The sequence below is a fragment of the Balaenoptera ricei genome, chromosome 2 (assembly GCF_028023285.1).
Source record: "Balaenoptera ricei isolate mBalRic1 chromosome 2, mBalRic1.hap2, whole genome shotgun sequence".
Lineage (NCBI taxonomy): Eukaryota > Metazoa > Chordata > Mammalia > Artiodactyla > Balaenopteridae > Balaenoptera > Balaenoptera ricei.
This window is the reverse complement of record NC_082640.1, coordinates 94,383,462-94,402,953: the sequence shown is the minus strand read 5'-3', so window position 1 is coordinate 94,402,953 and position 19,492 is coordinate 94,383,462. Positions and strand designations below refer to the sequence as shown.

At 36.0% G+C, this 19,492-nt stretch overlaps 1 protein-coding gene across 1 annotated transcript in view; it reads left to right on the top strand.

Moving 5' to 3' along the window:
* AP4E1 (adaptor related protein complex 4 subunit epsilon 1) overlaps window positions 1-19,240 on the top strand; it is a 63,597-nt gene extending 44,357 nt beyond the window's left edge. The window contains exons 16-21 of the mRNA XM_059913305.1: window positions 6,622-6,745; window positions 10,612-10,870; window positions 14,382-14,939; window positions 16,073-16,263; window positions 17,781-17,938; window positions 18,966-19,240. Of these exons, the coding sequence (XP_059769288.1) occupies window positions 6,622-6,745; window positions 10,612-10,870; window positions 14,382-14,939; window positions 16,073-16,263; window positions 17,781-17,938; window positions 18,966-19,126 (1,451 nt within the window). The 3' untranslated portion in view covers window positions 19,127-19,240. The remainder of the gene's footprint in view (window positions 1-6,621; window positions 6,746-10,611; window positions 10,871-14,381; window positions 14,940-16,072; window positions 16,264-17,780; window positions 17,939-18,965) is intronic.
* The last annotated feature ends 252 nt before the right edge of the window (window positions 19,241-19,492 follow it).

The following is a 19,492-nucleotide window of genomic DNA, read 5'->3' as shown; positions in this document are numbered from 1 at the left end:
CAAGCAAAAGCTAAGAGAATTCAGCACCACCAAACCAGCTTTACAACAAATGCCAAAGGAACTTCTCTAGGCAGGAAACACAAGATAAGGAAAAGACCTACAATAACAAACACAAAACAATGAAGAAAATGATAATAGGAACATACATATCGATAACTACCTTAAATGTAAATGGATTAAATGCTCCAACCAAAAGACATAGACTGGCTGAATGGATACAGAAACAAGACCCATATATATGCTGTCTACAAGAGACCCACTTCAGACCTAGGGGCACATACAGACTGAAAGTGAGGGGATGGAAAAAAGATATTTCATGCAAATGGAAATCAAAAGAAAGCTGGCGTAGCAATTCTCATATCAGACAAAATAGACTCTAAAATAAAGACTATTACAAGAGACAGAGAAGGACACTACATAATGATCAAGGGATCAACCCAAGAAGAAGATATAACAATTGTAAATATTTATGCACCCAACATAGGAACACCTCAATACATAAGGCAAATACTAACAACCCTAAAAGGGGAAATCGACAGTAACACAATCATAGTAGGGGACTTTAACACCCCACTTTCACCAATGGACAGATCATCCAAAATGAAAATAAATAAGGAAACACAAGCTTTAAATGATACATTAAACAGGATGGACGTAATTGATATTTATAGGACATTCCACCCAAAAACAACAGAATACCCATTTTTCTCAAGTGCTCATGGAACATTCTCCAGGATAGATCATATCTTGGGTCACAAATCAAGCCTTGGTAAATTTAAGAAAATTGAAATCGTATCAAGTATCTTTTCCGACCACAACGCTGTGAGACTAGATATCAATTACAGGAAAAGATCTGTAAAAAATACAAACACATGGAGGCTAAACAATACACTACTTAATAACGAAGTGATCACTGAAGAAATCAAAGGGGAAGTCAAAAAATACCTAGAAACAAATGACAATGGAGATATGACGACCCAAAACCTTTGGGATGCAGCAAAAGCAGTTGTAAGAGGGAAGTTTATAGCAATACAAGCCTACCTCAGGAAACAGGAAACATCTCAAATAAACAACCTAACCTTGCACCTAAAGCAATTAGAGAAAGAAGAACAAAAAAACCCCAAAGCTAGCAGAAGGAAAGAAATCATAAAGATCAGATCAGAAATAAATGGAAAAAGAAGTGAAGGAAACAATAGCAAAGATCAATAAAACTAAAAGCTGGTTCTTTGAGAAGATAAACAAAATTGATAAACCATTAGCCAGACTTATCAAGAAAAAAAGGGAGAAGACTCAAATCAATAGAATTAGAAATGAAAAAGGAGAAGTAACAACTGACACTGCAGAAGTACAAATGACCATGAGAGATTACTACAAGCAACTATATGCCAATAAAATGGACAACCTGGAAGAAATGGACAAATTCTTGGAAATGCACAACCTGCCGAGACTGAACCAGGAAGAAATAGAAAATATGAACAGACCAGTCACAAGCACTGAAATTGAAACTGTGATTAAAAATCTTCCAAGAAACAAAAGCCCAGGACCAGATGGCTTCACAGGTGAACTCTGTCAAACAATTAGAGAATAGCTAACACCTATCCTTCTCAAACTCTTCCAAAATATTGCAGAGGGAGGAACACTCCCCAACTCATTCTACAAGGCCACCATCACCCTGATACCAAAACCAGACAAAGATGTCACAAAGAAAGAAAACTATAGGCCAGTATCACTGGTGAACATAGATGCAAAAATCCTCAACAAAATACTAGCAAACAGAATCCAACAGCACATTAAAAGGATCATACACCATGATCAAGTGGGGTTTATTCCAGGAATGCAAGGATTCTTCAATATCTGGAAATCAATCAACGTGATACACCATATTAACAAATTGAAGGAGAAAAACCATATGGTCATCTCAATAGATGCAGAGAAAGCTTTCGACAAATTCAACACCCATTTATGATAAAAGCCCTGCAGAAAGTAGGCATAGAGGGAACTTTCCTCAACATAATAAAGGCCATATATGACAAACCCACAGCCAACATCGTCCTCAGTGGTGAAAAACTGAAACCATTTCCGCTAAGATCAGGAACAAGACAAGGTTGCCCACTCTCACCACTATTATGCAATATAGTTTTGGAAGTTTTAGCCACAGCAATCAGAGAAGAAAAAGAAATAAAAGGAATCCAAATTGGAAGAGAAGAAGTAAAACTGTCACTGTTTGCAGATGACATGATACTATACATAGAGAATCCTAAAGATGCTACCAGAAAACTCCTAGAGCTAATCAATGAATTTGGTAAAGTAGCAGGATACAAAATTAATGCACAGAAATCCCTTGCATTCCTATATACTAATGATGAAAAATCTGAAAGTGAAATTAAGAAAACACTCCCATTTACCATTGCAACAAAAAGAATAAAATATCTAGGAATAAACCTACCTAAGGAGACAAAAGACCTGTATGCAGAAAATTATAAGACACTGATGAAAGAACTTAAAGATGATACAAATAGTTGGAGAGATATACCATGTTCTTGGATTGGAAGAATCAACATTGTGAAAATGACTACTACCCAAAGCAATCTACAGATTCAATGCAATCCCTATCAAACTACCACTGGCATTTTTCACAGAAGTAGAACAAAAAATTTCACAATTTGTATGGAAACACAAAAGACCCCGAATAGCCAAAGCAATCTTGAGAACGAAAAATGGAGCTGGAGGAATCAGGCTCCCTGACTTCAGACTATACTACAAAGCTACAGTAATCAAGACAGTATGGTACTGGCACAAAAACAGAAACATAGATCAATGGAACAGGATAGAAAGCCCAGAGATAAACCCACGCACACATGGTCACCTTATCTTTGATAAAGGAGGCAAGCATATACAGTGGAGAAAAGACAGCCTCTTCAATAAGTGGTGCTGGGAAAACTGGACAGGTACATGTAAAAGTATGAAATTAGAACACTCCCTAACACCATACACAAAAATAAACTCAAAATGGATTGAAGACCTAAATGTAAGGCCAGACACTATCAAACTCTTAGAGGAAAACATAGGCAGAACACTCTATGACATAAATCACAGCAAGATCCTTTTTGACCCATCTCCTAGAGAAATGGAAATAAAAACAAAAATAAACAAATGGCACCTAATGAAACTTAAAAGCTTTTGCACAGCAAAGGAAACCATAAACAAGACCAAAAGACAACCCTCAGAATGGGAGAAAATATTTGCCAATGAAGCAACTGACAAAGAATTAATCTCCAGAATTTACAAGCAGCTCATGCACCTCAATAACAAAAAAACAAACAACCCAATCCAAAAATGGGCAGAAGACCTAAATAGACATTTCTCCAAAGAAGATATACAGATTGCCAACAAACACATGAAAGAATGCTCAACATCATTAATCATTAGAGAAATGCAAATCAAAACTACAATGAGATATCATCTCACACCGGTCAGAATGGCCATCATCAAAAAATCTAGAAACAGTAAATGCTGGAGAGGGTGTGGAGAAAAGGGAACCCTCTTGCACTGTTGGTGGGAATGTAAATTGATACAACCACTATGGAGAACCGTATGGAGGTTCCTTAAAAAACTAAAAATAGAATTACCATATGACCCAGCAATCCCACTTCGGGACATACACCCTGAGAAAACAATAATTCAAAAAGAGTCATGTATCACAATGTTCATTGCAGCTCTGTTTACAATAGCCAGGGCATGGAAGCAACCAAAGTGTCTGTTGACAGATGAATGGATGAAGAAGGTGTGGCACATATATACAATGGAGTATTACTGAGCCATAAAAAGAAATGAAATTGAGTTATTTGTAGTGAAGTGGATGGACCTAGAGTCTGTCATACAGAGTGCAGTAATTCAGAAAGAGAAAAACAAATACCATATGCTAACACATATATATGGAATCTTAAAAAAAAAAAGAAAAAATGGTTCTGAAGAACTTAGGGGGAGGACAGGAATAAAGACACAGACATAGAGGATGGACTTGAGGACACGAGGAGGGGGAAGGGTAAGCTGGGACGAAGTGAGAGAGTGGCATGGACATATATACACTACCAAATGTAAAATAGATAGCTAGTGGGAAGCATCTGCATAATACAGGGAGATCAGCTCGGTGCTTTGTGACCACCTAGATGGGTGGGATAGGGAGGATGGGAGGGAGATGCAAGATGGAGGGGATATGGGGATATATGTATATGTATAGCTGATTCACTTTGTTATAAAGTGGAAGCTAACACACCATTTTAAAGCAGTTATACTCCAATAAAGATGTTAAAAAAAATGAAATTAAAATAGAAAAAATAAATAAAAAAATAAAAGAACTGCAATACAAGGTAAGATAAAGAAGGAGTGTGCATATAATCAAAGCCTCTAAAGTCACAAAGGATACAAACACGTTAAATATTGAATTACTCACTTATGCCCAGGATAGTTTATATTTTTATCTCTCATCTGGATTACTTTCAGTAACTCCTCTGACTCTCAAGGACTCTCTCTGCTTCCAGCTAATGCTTTCTCTTCTGTATGAATTGCCCTTTTTCCTCATTCTTCATCTGGTTAACTTCTACATATTCATTAAGTTGCAATTCAGCCATCTTCTTCCTTCTCCTCACTCTTTCTGCATACCATTAGTCTCTTCCTGCTTCCCAATTTGCACATGAGCTCTTGTTCATCTAGTTAACTATCTCCAATTTTGTCCTTTCTAGTCATTCCTCTCTGTAAGGATCTTGGCAAATTTTCACTTAAGAATGAAAATAATGTGGTTTGAACTTCTTTCTCTATGTTGAACCTTTCTCGGCCTTTCTTAGATGACAGTCTTTAATTTTTTTGTCTCAGGATTGGAATTTTATCTGACTATTCTCCAGGTATTGTCCTCTTCCATGTCTAGTCTTTTTTTCCTCTATTTTCAAACTCTTTAATTTTGAATTCTTTCTGCTCTTTGCTTAAACTTTTTATCTTTACTTGCTTTTTGCCTTAAACTCTTAAAACATTTCTTGAGCTCTTCACTGTTCCTGGAAGTGTCAGTGCAGAGGCTGGATGACTGACTGTCACAGATGCTATTTAAAAGAGGCCAATATGGGATAGAAGGTTAAACCAGATGATTGGAAAGCTTAAAATGAGAGGATATTCTATCTGAAAAGGACCTTAGATTTAGACAGGTGGTTTCCAAACATGATTTAGAATCAGACTCACATAGAGAGTTTTAAAAAAATGATACAGATTTTTGAGACCTACTCTTATACCTTCTGTAACTATATCTCTGAAAGCCTGGTTGTGTGTATAAAAAGATATGTGACAGATTCTGTGAAGTCAGCTTGTTCCTGGTTATCAAATCAGCACTTGGAAATTGCTGACCTAGTCCGAACCCTTCACTTTACAAAGAAATCAAGATCTAGTTCATAACCTAGTTAACACCCAACCTACATCAAGAACTGGTTCTCCTGATTATTAATTAGCCCATTTTTTTTTATAGTGAACAGTCATTCCTCTTTTATATCATTCATTTAGCTAACAAACAAGCTAATTTATTTAGTACTCTTTGGATTAGGTGCTGTTTCCTTTGAAGGAGACAGTGTAATATAATGGTTGAGAGTGCAGTTCTGGAACCAGAGTATCTGATTTCTCATTTGCCTCTTTCATTTCTTGTCTTTGTACTCTTCGGTGACTTCTTGGCAAGCTCTTTGCCACAGATTCCTCATTTGTAAAATAAGGATAATAATTACAGAAGTTCATATTTTATTTTCTAAGATACTTCTTATAATTTAAGAAGGTCCTTTGTATTATAATCCAGACAGTCCAAAGAGATAATGTGCCAGTTAGGATTAAGTTTAGCTAAATAGCATATTAGAAAACAGAGAAAGCAGGGCTTTATACAAGGCAAAGGGTTATTGCTCTTTCCCATTAAAGAAATCCGGAAGTAGGCAGCCTAGTATTGATGATGGTTTTTTATGAACATAAAAGAGGAAGGAAGAGAGGAAGTTTTTTCTTCCAGGAGGATTCCTCCCAGAAGTTGTACACAAAATGTGTACAAAGGAAAGGAAAGGAATCTGAACCTGGGTAAACGTTGTTTACCTTGTTTACTTGCTGGGTAAACCAAAGCAAAGGAATCTGAACCTGGGTAAACCTTGTTCTTTGTCAGTAAGGGGGATTTCACATTGAGGGCTCCATCAGTCCAGTTGGTACAGGAATGTGCCTAAGAGCATTTTGTTAAACAGAAACATGGTCAGCTCTTCATTCATAGTTCATTAAACATTTTTGCATGAGAGCAGCAACTTTGCAGTAGACCTGGTTTATCAGTTGTCTTTCCTAATTGAATTCTTTTTTAGCTTTTAAGGGTGGTAAAAAGATAAAAATGAAAGACTGTCTTTGATTAACTAATTGTATGAAGACTGTAGTAGAGATTTAATAAATCATAGCTGCTTTATTATTATTGCTATAAATGTTTGATTAGATCATTTCCAAAGTCCCTTCCAGTTTAAAAATTGTCACTGGATTCTAGTCTTCAATTATTTTATTTTTTGCTTTTTTTTCATAATTTTTGCTTTGTTTTAAATATGAACCTCTGTTGTTGTTTTAAAATTCTAGTTCTCAGTTTTGAACCATATGGACTCTCCTTTTCTTCATCTGGCTTCTCTGGACGACAGTCTCCTGCTGGCATTTCTCTTGGTTCAGATATATCTGGGAATAGTACAGATACCGGGCTAAAAGAGTAAGTTCCTTTCTTATTAAAATTGAGAACATGGGAGTGTTTAAATGTCTTTACATGTTGAAGGATTCCTGAAAGCTAAATTCTGCATGGGTTGTTGTTTCAGCTGTTTCTATTTATTGCTCTCAGGGTATTGATAGTGTATAGCCTGTCCTTGTACTTTAAGAGAGCTTGCTTACTTCCAAGACAGTATAGAATGTATACAAGCTTTACACATAGTAATGATGTGTGTGTTATTACTACATATCATGCATACACACACACATATATTTTTAAAGAAGTGTATCAGAACTCATATACCCAGGTGAGGTGACTGTTCATATCATTCTGCATTCTCATAATCTACTTCTTATAACCATCTCATTGGAAGATTGACGAATATATAGATGAACATAAAGATGATGACTTCACTTGAGAAAGCTGTGTGCTTTGCTCAGAATGCTTTCAGTGCTTCTTTCCAGCCACCTTGAAAATTGGTGATACATTTGTCTGAATGTCTTAACATAGAGTCAAATCTTCATCCTTTTTAGGTAAATTTTGATTTTGGAAATATGAATAAATTACTAGAAATATGATTAAGTTTATAAAATGAGATAATGTATGTAAAGTGCCTCATACAACCCAGTACGTAATAAATGATCGATAAATGGTAGCTACTAAAATTAATAATTGTCATTGCTATCATTATTGTTATTATCCAAAAGCTGAATTGACTACATAAAATTAGTAGTCAAGCTGGATAACTTTGGTCAGTATACCAGTGTGACATAAAGTAATGAAAATGGCTTTCTTGTTTGTGAAGGAGCTTCTTCTAAGAGTTCAAAAATGTTTTGAGTAATGACAACATTGTTAGAATAAATGATAAAATCTCACAGGTGACAACTTTGAAAGATGACATTTGAACAGACTCAGTAACCTTATTTTATGTTCGTCTTTGCATTTGTCAGTCTTCCAGTGATATGGTTATAAGAAGTATTTATCAGAAGAATGACACATAGATTATGAGGAATGTAGAATGATATGCTGATTGAAATGGCATAAGTTCAAAATCTCTCTCTTAGCCTTTTTTTCCTGCTCTGTTGACACCCTTTTCTTTCCCAGACATTTAATTTCAGTATTATAAGCATGGGGAGCAGATACGGTTTGTGAGCATGTGATGGTGGTGGTGATAGCAATTAAGTGCCTCAAACAGGGAATACAGGGGCAAGGGAAGGAGAGACAGAAACCCTCCAAACGTAGTCCCTTTTGCCTGCACAACAGATGATGGCATCTGCTTTTTTAGTATTGAACTAGGATCTGGCGGACTTGACAGGGCCTTGTAAATCCTGTATGTGTACATGTACTACCCTCAGAGAAATGACATTTGGCAAAGCTGCTCAGGAATTATACATATGCTGTATTATCATGAAATGCAACATGAGGGATCAATTTAAAATTTCTTTCCAAAGAGGACCACAGCGCACACATTATTTCAGATTAGGAACCTAAGTGGTAATTGGCAAGGTGAATCAGCTTTAGAGAGGAGATGATCATTCTTCTGCAGTCTCTGGCAAGCTGAGAATAAAGTGGGGCAAGCCCAATTTAGCATTTCTTACCTTAAGCCCTATTACGGAGCAGCACCCTACCGCAAATGGGAATTTCTAGAGCTCAAAGTACATTCCTAATCTTTTGAAGTTTGCTTGGCCATAATCTACATCTGTGTTTGAATGGTCTGATTAAAAACAACACAAAGGTATACCATATAAAACCATGAATTATATTATTATTGTCAAAATCCAGGCAAAGATGACTTATGTTTAAAAATTTTTTTACGGTATGTTTCATATCATAAAGAGGCATATTTTGTGTATGAAATGGCTTTATGCTGCTCTCTTATTTATCTACCTCCTTTTTAGACTTTCTGTATGTAATGCATGACCGTGAAAATTTATGTTGATAATAGGCATATATGCAGGCTCCTTTTTCCTCCCCTTCTCATTTTTGCCTGTTATTGTGGGTTGAATTCCCTGGGAAGTGCATTCCAAGGTGGAATTTAGCATGCAGAATATTAAGGAGTGCCCTTGGCATCAACAACTGTGGAAGGAAGGGAAAAGAAGAAGGTTTGGGCAGAGGAAGAAGATAAGAAGCAATGCAGTGCCAACAACAGTGTCTGCTGACCCCATAGGAAGCGCTGAAGCTAGAATGGCCCATCTGAGCTGTCCTGAGTTGGGCTAAAACGGGTGGCCAGGACTCTACACTTCTGTTCATCAATTATTGGATATGGGCTGCCCTGGAAAAGGGCATGATCTGCAGTTGAGGTGACTCTCTGCAACTGAGGCAAATCCCTAAGGGTGCTATGCTCCTAACAGCTGTGCCAACAAAGTCCTTCATTGAAGGGGGATCTGGATGGAACATCCCAGGGTCTACCACACCTACCTTTTTTTAGTTAAACTAATATTTGAATCATTTGGGGAGTTGCTCTTTTTTATTCCCCCCCCCCCCAATAATTAAAGGATATGTTTTGGTAAACAGGGTTACAAAAAACACTGTAATCCTGCTGTGGGCATTCATGAATCCTTTTTAGTTGTTGCTGTTGAGCATCCTAGAAATGCTGGGGTCACATTAAGGGTTCCCCTGATGACTTTTTTGTCTGCTCACACAAGATCAACCAGTTTTCTTCTAAGAGGTTTGATAGATAACTAACAGTTTTGGTTTTTTTTTTAACTTTTTAGAAAACTCTTTTGGTACCTGAAAGAAAGGGACGAATGAAGATATTTGTAAAGGAACATTCAGCAATAAAATTCACTGAGTAGGAATGGACTAATTCCCTATAGGACGTTCTTTTTTAACATTAGACTTTATTTTAGTCAGTTGGTGCTTAATAGCGTTAGTTCTTCACTCAGTATGAAGTATAATGATCTGTTTTTGTTTCTGGCATACTACAGAAAATCAAACTGACTATGATTCCAACAAATTAAAATGGAATAATAGTACAGATATTTCTCAATCCTTCTTTTAGATTCATTTCACGATCTGCCTATCTTGTAGTACAAATTTTAAAAATTCAGTTTTGGATCATGAGAGGGATACTTAAATGAGCCAGTGCCAAGGACACATGGTTCTTATATGAAAACAATAGAGGCAGTCTTTGGCTGTTTCAGCCTGCACTTATGATTCACAGCTGTAGCTTTTGGGACAACAGTAGGTGAGTCCTAATTCTAATCACAACTTTTTTCTTTTTCATCTCAGATATAAAAAAACTCCTAACCTTCATGCTTTTTCCAAAAATACTACTGTTTTCTTCTACAGATCAAACCTCATTCGTTTTTATAAATGTACATTTATAATAGTTGAAAGTGTAGCTTGTGCTCACATTAAGAAAACCTTGTGGATTAAAGGTAAATTTACACATAGGAGTAGATTTGAATGATTTTTTTCTTTTTTGCTCTCAACAGGATTTTATGTAGTGAATTTATGTAGTGTTAATTCCTTCACTGAATGATTATAGGTATGAAACTTACATCATTTCTGATCTTTAACCCATCAGAATTAAAGATATTTTTGAAAAGTCAATAGGTGAAAGGAACTGATTTACAGTAGTTCTATTTTTGGACATCTTATTCAAGGAATTAAATGAAAATTAAATAATATGAAATTTTTAACTAAGTCTAGAGTTCTGTTGCCTTAAATCTTTTGGTTGAAGAGTTAAGGGAGGTTGGCTATAACTAAAATAAAATCTAAAGATCTAGGTTTTATTTCTGGCACATAGAATATAATATGAAAGCTGTTTCTAAAAGGTCATGACAATGATGTGTTTTGAAAAACGCCTCAAGAAGGTAACTATTTAGCAATTATTTAAATTGACTTGATTTCATTATCAATCTCCTTAGGACAAATAGCTTGAAGCTGGAAGGTATAAAGAAATTGTGGGGGAAAGAGGGCTATCTTCCCAAGAAGGAAAGCAAAACTGGTGATGAAACAGAAGCTCTGCCAGTTCCTCAAGAGAATATAATAATGGAGAATGTAGATCAAATTATAACAAAAAAGGATCAATCTCAAGTCCTTACCCAATCTAAAGAGGAGAAAGAAAAGCAGCTGCTGGCATCATCATTATTTGTTGGACTAGGATCAGAAAGTACAATCAATTTGGTAAGTAGTCAGTTATATTCCTTTGAGAATCTGTGTTCCCTGTTTTGAACAAAAAAACTGGCTCTACAAAAGCTCATGGCTGTTATCTATACACATGGTAGGAATGGCTTCCCCAGCTCCAGAGCCACCAGTGACATACCTTTTATATTCCTGAAAGAGAAAATCTAATTGGCTCAGCTTCAGTCAGGTATTCTCTTTAATCCAGTCAGTTGGGGCAAGAGGCCGGGTCCAAATTAAGTTACAAATATGACCATGTGTATTCTCACCCCCACTGTTGGAGAGGACAGGTCTCAGTGGAAAGGGGACTTGATGGAAATATTACCAATAGTAATAGTTCAACAATATTGATATGTCTGTGGAAAAAGTACTTCTTAAAATGGTATTTTTAATAGTGAAAAAGAGGAATCAATTTTGATGTCCTAACAGGAGAATTGGTACATAAATTATACTAGCTCTGAATATTACTTCGTCATTAAAAATGATAAATACTGCATTGTAAAATTAATACTTATATATTAAGCAAAAAAAGCAGAATATGAAGTTTTACTTATACCTTGCTTAAAACTGTTAAGATAAAAGTATATTGAGGTTGAAAGGAATTATACAAAAATGAAAATTATATTCAGACATTATGATTATTATTTTCAAAACTTTTAATGCCGATACATTATTCTCTTAGTAAAAAAATGAAAAACTGGAGTGAAGGACAAGTGCTATTTTTGAGTGTCTGAGAATTCCACATGTAATTTTCTGTTTGGTGGGCAGATGATCCCACCTAGTGCAAAACTGTGATTAGAGCTATATTTTCTTCAGTTTTACATCATCACAGTTCTTTCATCCTCCATTTCCCTTGGTGGAATTTCCCTTCATCTCTGTCAACACTAGGCCAGTCTCTAGGCTACACTCTTTGCCTGTATCTCTTTCTTTTTTAGATCCCATTTTTTTCAGACTTGATATTCCTTTTTAAGAAAAAGCAAATTCAGCCTAAAAGTATTAATAAGTGTCTTAATGCTGTTTCAGTCAGCATTTGTAGTTCAGCAGCAGAGTGACTGATTTTGGGTCTTTGAGCTATTCCAGCAGGCCGTGCTGAGGGTACCAGAGAATGATCTGGCACTGATAGGGCAAGTTCTCAGTGGTCAGAGTGCATCAAGTTCAGAGTGCATTCAGGCTTATGGAGCCCTGATTTATGAACCTCATTGCTGGTGTTGAAGGATTCCTGCCTTCTCAACGAAGTGCATAGCTTTCAGTTAGAGTCTTTCTCTGGAGAACATTCAGGGTGATAAATTAATTACCAGACTTTTTTGTGGTGGGCTTGAAATCAGAAATGTAATTAGGATGTTTTTCTATTTAAGTTAGGTTAAATCCTTTTTGGGTTACCCCTTACATTTTTCTTTTCCCCTCAGCTATCACTAGAATAGTTGAAAAAAAAAAAAAAAGAGGTTATTTCCCTGTTTTATGGGGCTGTGAATTCTGTGAGGAGCTATAACTCAGATGGCACCTTGCAGAAAGGAGGGGAAGCAAATAATTACATAAAATTAGCATGTATTCTCTTATCCCTCATCCCCAACTTTTCCTCTGTCACTCAGGCAAAGCAGACAGGATTGGCACTGGATATGCTTCATCTGTATCATAAGTCCTTCTGCATGGCTGCTTTTCTCTAGCAATCCTATTCTCTTTTGATTTTTCTGGTGTTTAAGGTTCTCAGTTACATAGATCTAGGCTGTATTGAGTATTTCATTTTAACTAGCTTTTAGGTCTGTGGTCCGTTTTGAGTTAATTTTTTTACATAGTTCACTGTAGGGGTTAAGGTTTTTTTTTTTTTCTTCCCATCTTTGCCTTTTATTTCACCTTCATTTAAAAAAGTATTTTCTCTGGGTTGTGAACCTGAGGTTGACTGTTTCTTTTCTTTAAGTAATTTAACAAAGATGTCTCTCTGGTGTCTTCTGGCTTGTGTAACTTCTAACTAACAGCAGATTAGACAGTGCAGAAGAAAAGATCGGGGACTTCCCTGGTGGTCCAGTGGTTAAGGCTCCACACTCCCAATGCAGGGGGGCCCGTGTTTGATCCCTGGTCAGAGAACTAGATCCTACATCCTGCAACTAAAAGATCCCACATGCCGCAACGAAGATCCCGTGTGCCACAGCTAAGACGCAGCACATCCAAATAAATAAATAAATAAATATTTTAAAAAGTAAAGATCATATACTTGAAGACAAAGTAATAGAAACTATCCAAAATGAAATACAGAGAGAAAGAAAAGACAAAACAAAAAACAAAAAACCCAGAGCATCAGTGGCCTGAGGAACAATATTGAGCGGTCTAGTGTACATCTAATTCGAGTCCCATGGCTACTGGAAATGGAAGTCCTCCTCTCCCCAAAACCCCCAACTTTTAAAATTAATTAATTAATTAATTAATTAGTTAATTTTGGCTGCACTGGGTCTTCTCTAGTTGTGGTGTGTGGTCTCTCTAGTTGCAGCATACAGGCTCTAGAGCACGTGGGCTCAGTAGTTGTGGCACATGGACTTAGTTGCGGCATGTGGGATCTTAGTTCCCCAACCAGGGATCAAACCTGGAGCGTGGAGTCTTAACCACTGGACCTCCAGGGAAGTCCCCCAACTTGTTTTCATTTTTGTGTTAAAATAATGTTAATTCTTGTTTGATGACTTCTGAATTGAAAGGTAGGAGACAAACTTAGCTGCTGAGACTTGGAAGAGAGCTAGAATTCTGGTTAACTAGAATTGTGTGAAGGGTGGCCACTCAGTGTTAAAGCCCCCAGGAGGATGAACTTAAAGTAGACCCAGTCTGCTGCACTGATTCTACATAGAACTTTGTGAGGCAAGGGGGCACTTGAGCCATCACTCTTCTTAGATGGATTCGCAGACATTTCCTTGGGAGGCTTAGCTCAAGAATGGCAAGTTTGCTGTTCCCATCTCCTGAGTCTGTACCAGACATCACTAGCTATTTTTAGAATTCTTTCCTGCTGTGTGTTCCAGTCAGCCACACTAGCTGATTCTTGAGGTGAAGTCAGTTTTTCTTCCCTGTTTATCGACTCACAGGTCATGAAAACAGGATTATTATAGATTACTGAACCAAAGTTTGACCCATCCCTGTATTTGAGGGTATCTCAGCTTCTACAGGACAACTCTGGAAACTCAAAAAATGGCTAGCTTTCTCACTGTTTTTAATTTGTGCAGTTCTGTACTCTAGTTTTCTGAAGTCTAACAAGTTTTTAGAATTGTTCATGATTGACTTTTTGACCTTATTTCTTTTTCTGATTTTATGTGTTTTTAGTGAGAAATAGATTTAGCTTACTAGTTCAAAGTTATGTAGCTGTCAGAATTTTAGGACTTAACATTTTATTCATCTCTGAATTTTTGTTAATCTATGCTTTATAGGTAGAACCTTAGCAAGTTAGTACATTGCTCATTTGAAATTATAAAAAAAGAGTTTAAAACTCATGACTTCGTAGAATGGTTTCTTTTTCTATTATTATGTTTTGTCTTTGCAGCTAGGAAAAGCAGATACCCTTTCTCACAAGTTCAGAAGAAAATCAAAAGTCAAGGAAACCAAAAGTGGGCAAACAACCACTGCTCAAAATATGACCCGTTCTTCCTTTAGTTCTTCATCAAATGTGACTTATGAAGAAGACTATTATTTGGATAATTTGCAGGATAGAGGAGACAAAGAAGTAAAGAAATTTTCTCTTAATTCAGAACTTTTGGATTCTGAGTCACTCACAGAACTGCCCTTGGTTGAGAAAATCTCAAATTGCAGGCTGTCTACACCCTCTTTGTTTGCTGATAACAACATGGAAGTTTTTCACCCTCCTCAGTCCACTGCAGCCTCACTTGCCAATGAAATCTCTTTAGCTTCTTCTTTGTTGGAAGAAACTACTGAACACATGCATTCAGATCTTATGGAGGTCTGTAATAATGAAACCATATCAGTGTCTTCTTACAAAATTTGGAAAGATGAGTGTTTGTTGATGGTCTGGTCAGTTTTTAATAAGAGTGCTTCAGAACTGAAAAGTGCTAACTTAGAAATTGCTCCTGCAGAAAATTTCAAGGTAAGACAATGAATTACTTAATGTTTCTTAGTGTAAGAAACATTACTTAATGTTTCTGCTGTTGACTCATCTGATGGCTTGTAAATTTCTCCCACATCCTTCTTTCCTCTTTAGCAAAAACAGTGAAAGGTGTGACAGATTGTTTTATTATTTTAAGTCGGAAAAATTTATTCAGAACAGACAAGGAAACATAATAAATACGTATTGGGGAAGACTGAGAAAACTGACCCAATTTCTTTTATGAGCTAGAATGCATTGAATGGGATACCACCTGGGCCTGACCTGGGCAGAAGTTCCTGACTGTAGATGTGCATTAGAATCACCTGTGGAACTTAAAAACACAAAACAAAACCCAATTCAGTTGTCTGAGCTTTACCACCAGAGCTTGAGTAAGGGTGGAGAATGAGAGGGAAAGATTTTTTTTTTTTTTTTTTTGCACTCTCCAAGCTTTAAAAATCTGGTGCTAGGGACTTCCGTGGTGGTCAAGTGGTAAAGAATCCACCTTCCAATGTAGGGACACAGGTTTGATCCCTGGTCAGGGAACTAAGATCCCACATGCCCCGGGGCAAGTAAGCCTGCGCACCACAACTACTGAGCTCACGTGCCTCAACAAGAGCCCGCGTGCAGCAAACTATAGAGCCCGCACGCCCTGGAGCCTGTGCGCCACAACTAGAGAGAAGCCCGTGCACCACAGCGAAGAGGCTGCATGCCACAACAAAAGATCCCACATGCCTCAACGATCCCACATACCTCAGTGAAGCTCCTGCATGCCACAGCTAAGACCTGATGCAGCCAAAAAAAATAAATTAATTAAAAAAACAAACTGGTACTAGCTAGTATTGAGAGCCACATGACTAGAGTTTAATCTGTTTTTTGTTGTTGTTAAACCATACAGACATTTTCATTGTAATGCTATTTGTTACATAATTCTGACCTGTGTATTATTATTTCTTAATTATCTGTGCTAGTGAATTTTTCTCAAGTGAAGTTGTCAGTTATCTTCATGGTGTGGCTTGTTATTAACATCTCACAATTGTATGCTTTTGTACCACTTCAATTAGATAGAAAATTGTTATTCATATGATAGCCTGTATTGATCCCTTCTTCAATACTTACATTACTTTTATTTACAGATCACTGAGCAACCTGGATGCTGCTTGCCTGTAATAGAAGCAGAAAGCACCAAAAACTTTCAATACAGTGTGCAGATGGAAAAACCTTTCACAGAAGGGAATCTTTCTGGTTTTATAAATTATCAAGTGATGGATACTCATTCTGTTCAGCTTGAATTTTCAGTAAACTTATCACTATTAGATTTCATTAGGTAAATATTTTTTAGAATATTAATTCAAGTTATTCATTCAGCAAATATTTATTAGGCCTCTTCTCTGGACAGAGCACTGTACTAGGTGCTAGGGAGTGTAACAACTCAAAACTACACATACCCCTACATTTAGGGAGTGTTCAGTCTAGGGAGGAGACATCGAACAATCACATAAATGCATGTATAATTGTGAATTGTGCTATGAACAGGAGGTAAATGGTATGATGGGCCATTATAATGTGGGACCTGATATAGGTTCGAGTTGGCTAGTGATCTTGGAGAACTTCTGAGAGAAAGTAATATTAAAGTAATGTTTAAACTGAAATAATTTCAAAGATTCTGCCTGACTTTTTTAAAAGCTTTTAAAGTTTCTTTCATTTGTGTTTCATTTATTTGATTAATTCTTTCATAAAGTCTGTTCATTAAGTTTTAGAGATCTGCAAGAAAATGGCTCAACAAAGTTACTAAACTTTTATTAGACATACAGTATTTAGTATTATACTGGCATTGTGCAGTTACCCAAATAATTGCAAACAACCTTTTAACCCTTCAGCTCTTGTTTAGTATTATGAATATATTATACTATATTCAAACATTTTTTAAAATGAAGGCTGCCTGAACCAATAATGCAGAATACCAATGAATATCTGTAAAAAAATTTTTTTAACCTTCACACATCTACCTGTGTTAGACTACTATAATTTTTGCCCATTCTTTAAAGTCTTTTAGTAAGAACATGTTTATCAATCTGTCAGAGTATTTATTTATACCTGTGTTGCTGAAAAGATAGAATCTAGCCTTCAAAAAACTTACATTCTGTGACTATGAAGGTATGTCCCATGGTGAGCATTAGTAACCTGAAGAAGCACAACATATATGACACAGACGGTTCTTCTGTGCTTATTAATAAAATCCTCTGTATCTTAAAAAAATATTTTTCCTAATTATAAATTCAATACATAAAGATTTAAATGCTACAGAAAAATATAAGTAGAATGTAAAAATTTCCTATAATTCCTCCCAGAGATACCCCATTGTTAACTATTTGATCTTCAGTCACCTGAACCATTTAAAAAATACATTTATTAAAATCCTTTCTCTTGGTCCAGTTTGCTTAAGGTGCTAGGTCTTTGTATTCTTACACTTGTACATGACTTTGATAGAGTATCTCATCCCCAAATCTAAAGTATACATGAAAGAAAAGTTTTATATTTCAATGATTCATGAAATTACTTGGTGAGATTTTACTGTAATGACTAATACTCAGAAAAAGAGAGAACTGGGTGATTTATTGAAAAGACATTTGTTCTTTAATAACATTTGCTTTCAGCATTTTCTTCAGGTTGGAAGATAATGGTAAGTATTCTAATCATATTTGGTTTAAAAAACATAGATTTTGTGGGATTTAGATTTACAATGATTTTTTTTATTCCCATGAGTCATTTGAAATGTATTTGTCTGTTTAGAATCATTTCATTCTTAATGGACATAAATCTAATTTTAAAAATTATTTTCAGGCCATTAAAAATCTCGACTGAAGACTTTGGTAAACTCTGGTTATCCTTCGCAAATGATGTGAAACAAAATGTAAAGATGTCAGAATCACAAGCTGCTCTGCCTTCTACCTTAAAGGCCCTGCAACAGGAACTAAGACTTCATGTTGTTGACATTATAGGTTTGTAGTGTTCTAAAAAGGCAATCTTGTGTTTATAGGGGCTTTCTTACAATCAGAAAACAAATCAATTCTTATAAGTATCAGATTTCTTAGAGCTGTATTTCATGTTATGAGTATCTTTCAGATAAGTGTGTTGTTCAGACTTTATTAAAGAATTTTTTTGTGTTGTAAAATATACATAACAAAATTTACCATTTTAACCATTTTTAAATGTACAGATTAGTGGCATTAAATACATTCATGTTGTGCAGCCATTGCCACCATCATCTCCAGAACTTTTTCCTCTTTCCTAACTAAAACTGTACCCATTAAACACTAACTCCCCATTGCCCCTCCCTCTCCAGCCCTTCACAACCACCATTCTATTTTCTGTCTCTATGAATTTGACTACTCTAGTTACCTCATCTAAGTAGAATCATACAATATTTGTCCTTTTGTGACTGACTTATTTCACTTATCATAATGTCTTCAAGGTTCATCCATGTTATGTGTCAAAATTTCCTTCCTTTTTAAGCCTGAATATTCCATTTTACGAATATACCACATTTGTTTATCCGTTAATCTTTTGATGGACACTGGGGTTGCTTCCACCTTTTGGCTATTGTGAATAACGCTGCTTTGAACATGGGTATACAAATAAATCTGTGTTTGGGTCCCTGCTTTCAGTTCTTTCGGTTATATACCCAGAAGTAGAATTGCTGAGTCATATGGTAATTCTATATTTAATTTTTGGAGAAAGTGTCATGTTGTTTTCCACAGCAACTGCCCCATTGACATTCAGCAATGCACGGGGGTTGCAGTTACTTCACATCCTCACCAACACTTATTTATTTATTTATTTATTTTGATAATCACCATCTTAATGGGTATGAACTAGTATCTCACTTTAGTTTTGATTTGCATTTCCTTAATGATCAGTGATGTTGAATATCTTTTCATGTGCTTATTGGCCATATGTATATCTTCTTTGTAGAAATGTCTATTGAAGTCTTTGTATTAAAGAATTTCTCACTTTGTTTTGCTGTAGGCAATGAAGGGCTGTTGGCCTGTCAGCTGCTCCCATCCAGCCCCTGCTTGCTGCATTTCCGAGTTCATGGTGACATGTTAGCCCTGTGGTTCAGATCCTCCTGCTCTACTCTTCCTGATTATTTACTATATCAGTGTCAAAAGGTGATGGAAGGATCCTAGCAGAAGCTCTGCTTATATTTTACTCCATCAAAATAAATGGTTTACATAGATAAACTTATTTACCAAAGTAAAAAGGACTCATGGTACTTCTAATGAAAATGGGGATTATTATAAGTTGTGGTTTTATGTGTTTTCTTTATGATTCCTGATCAAGAAAGATCCCCAAGAAACTGTACCCCTAACCTTTTACTCAGGATTGTACAGTATGTTTGGGTCCTAAAACAGTGACCTAAGCTAATGTTATAAACTGCTAATGATTTATATATCACTTAGTGTAGAGGGACTGAAAATATTTATTTTGTTATAAATAATTTTATAGCAGATTTACTCTAGTGCTAGCTGATTTATAGTAAAGCCAAGTCTCAG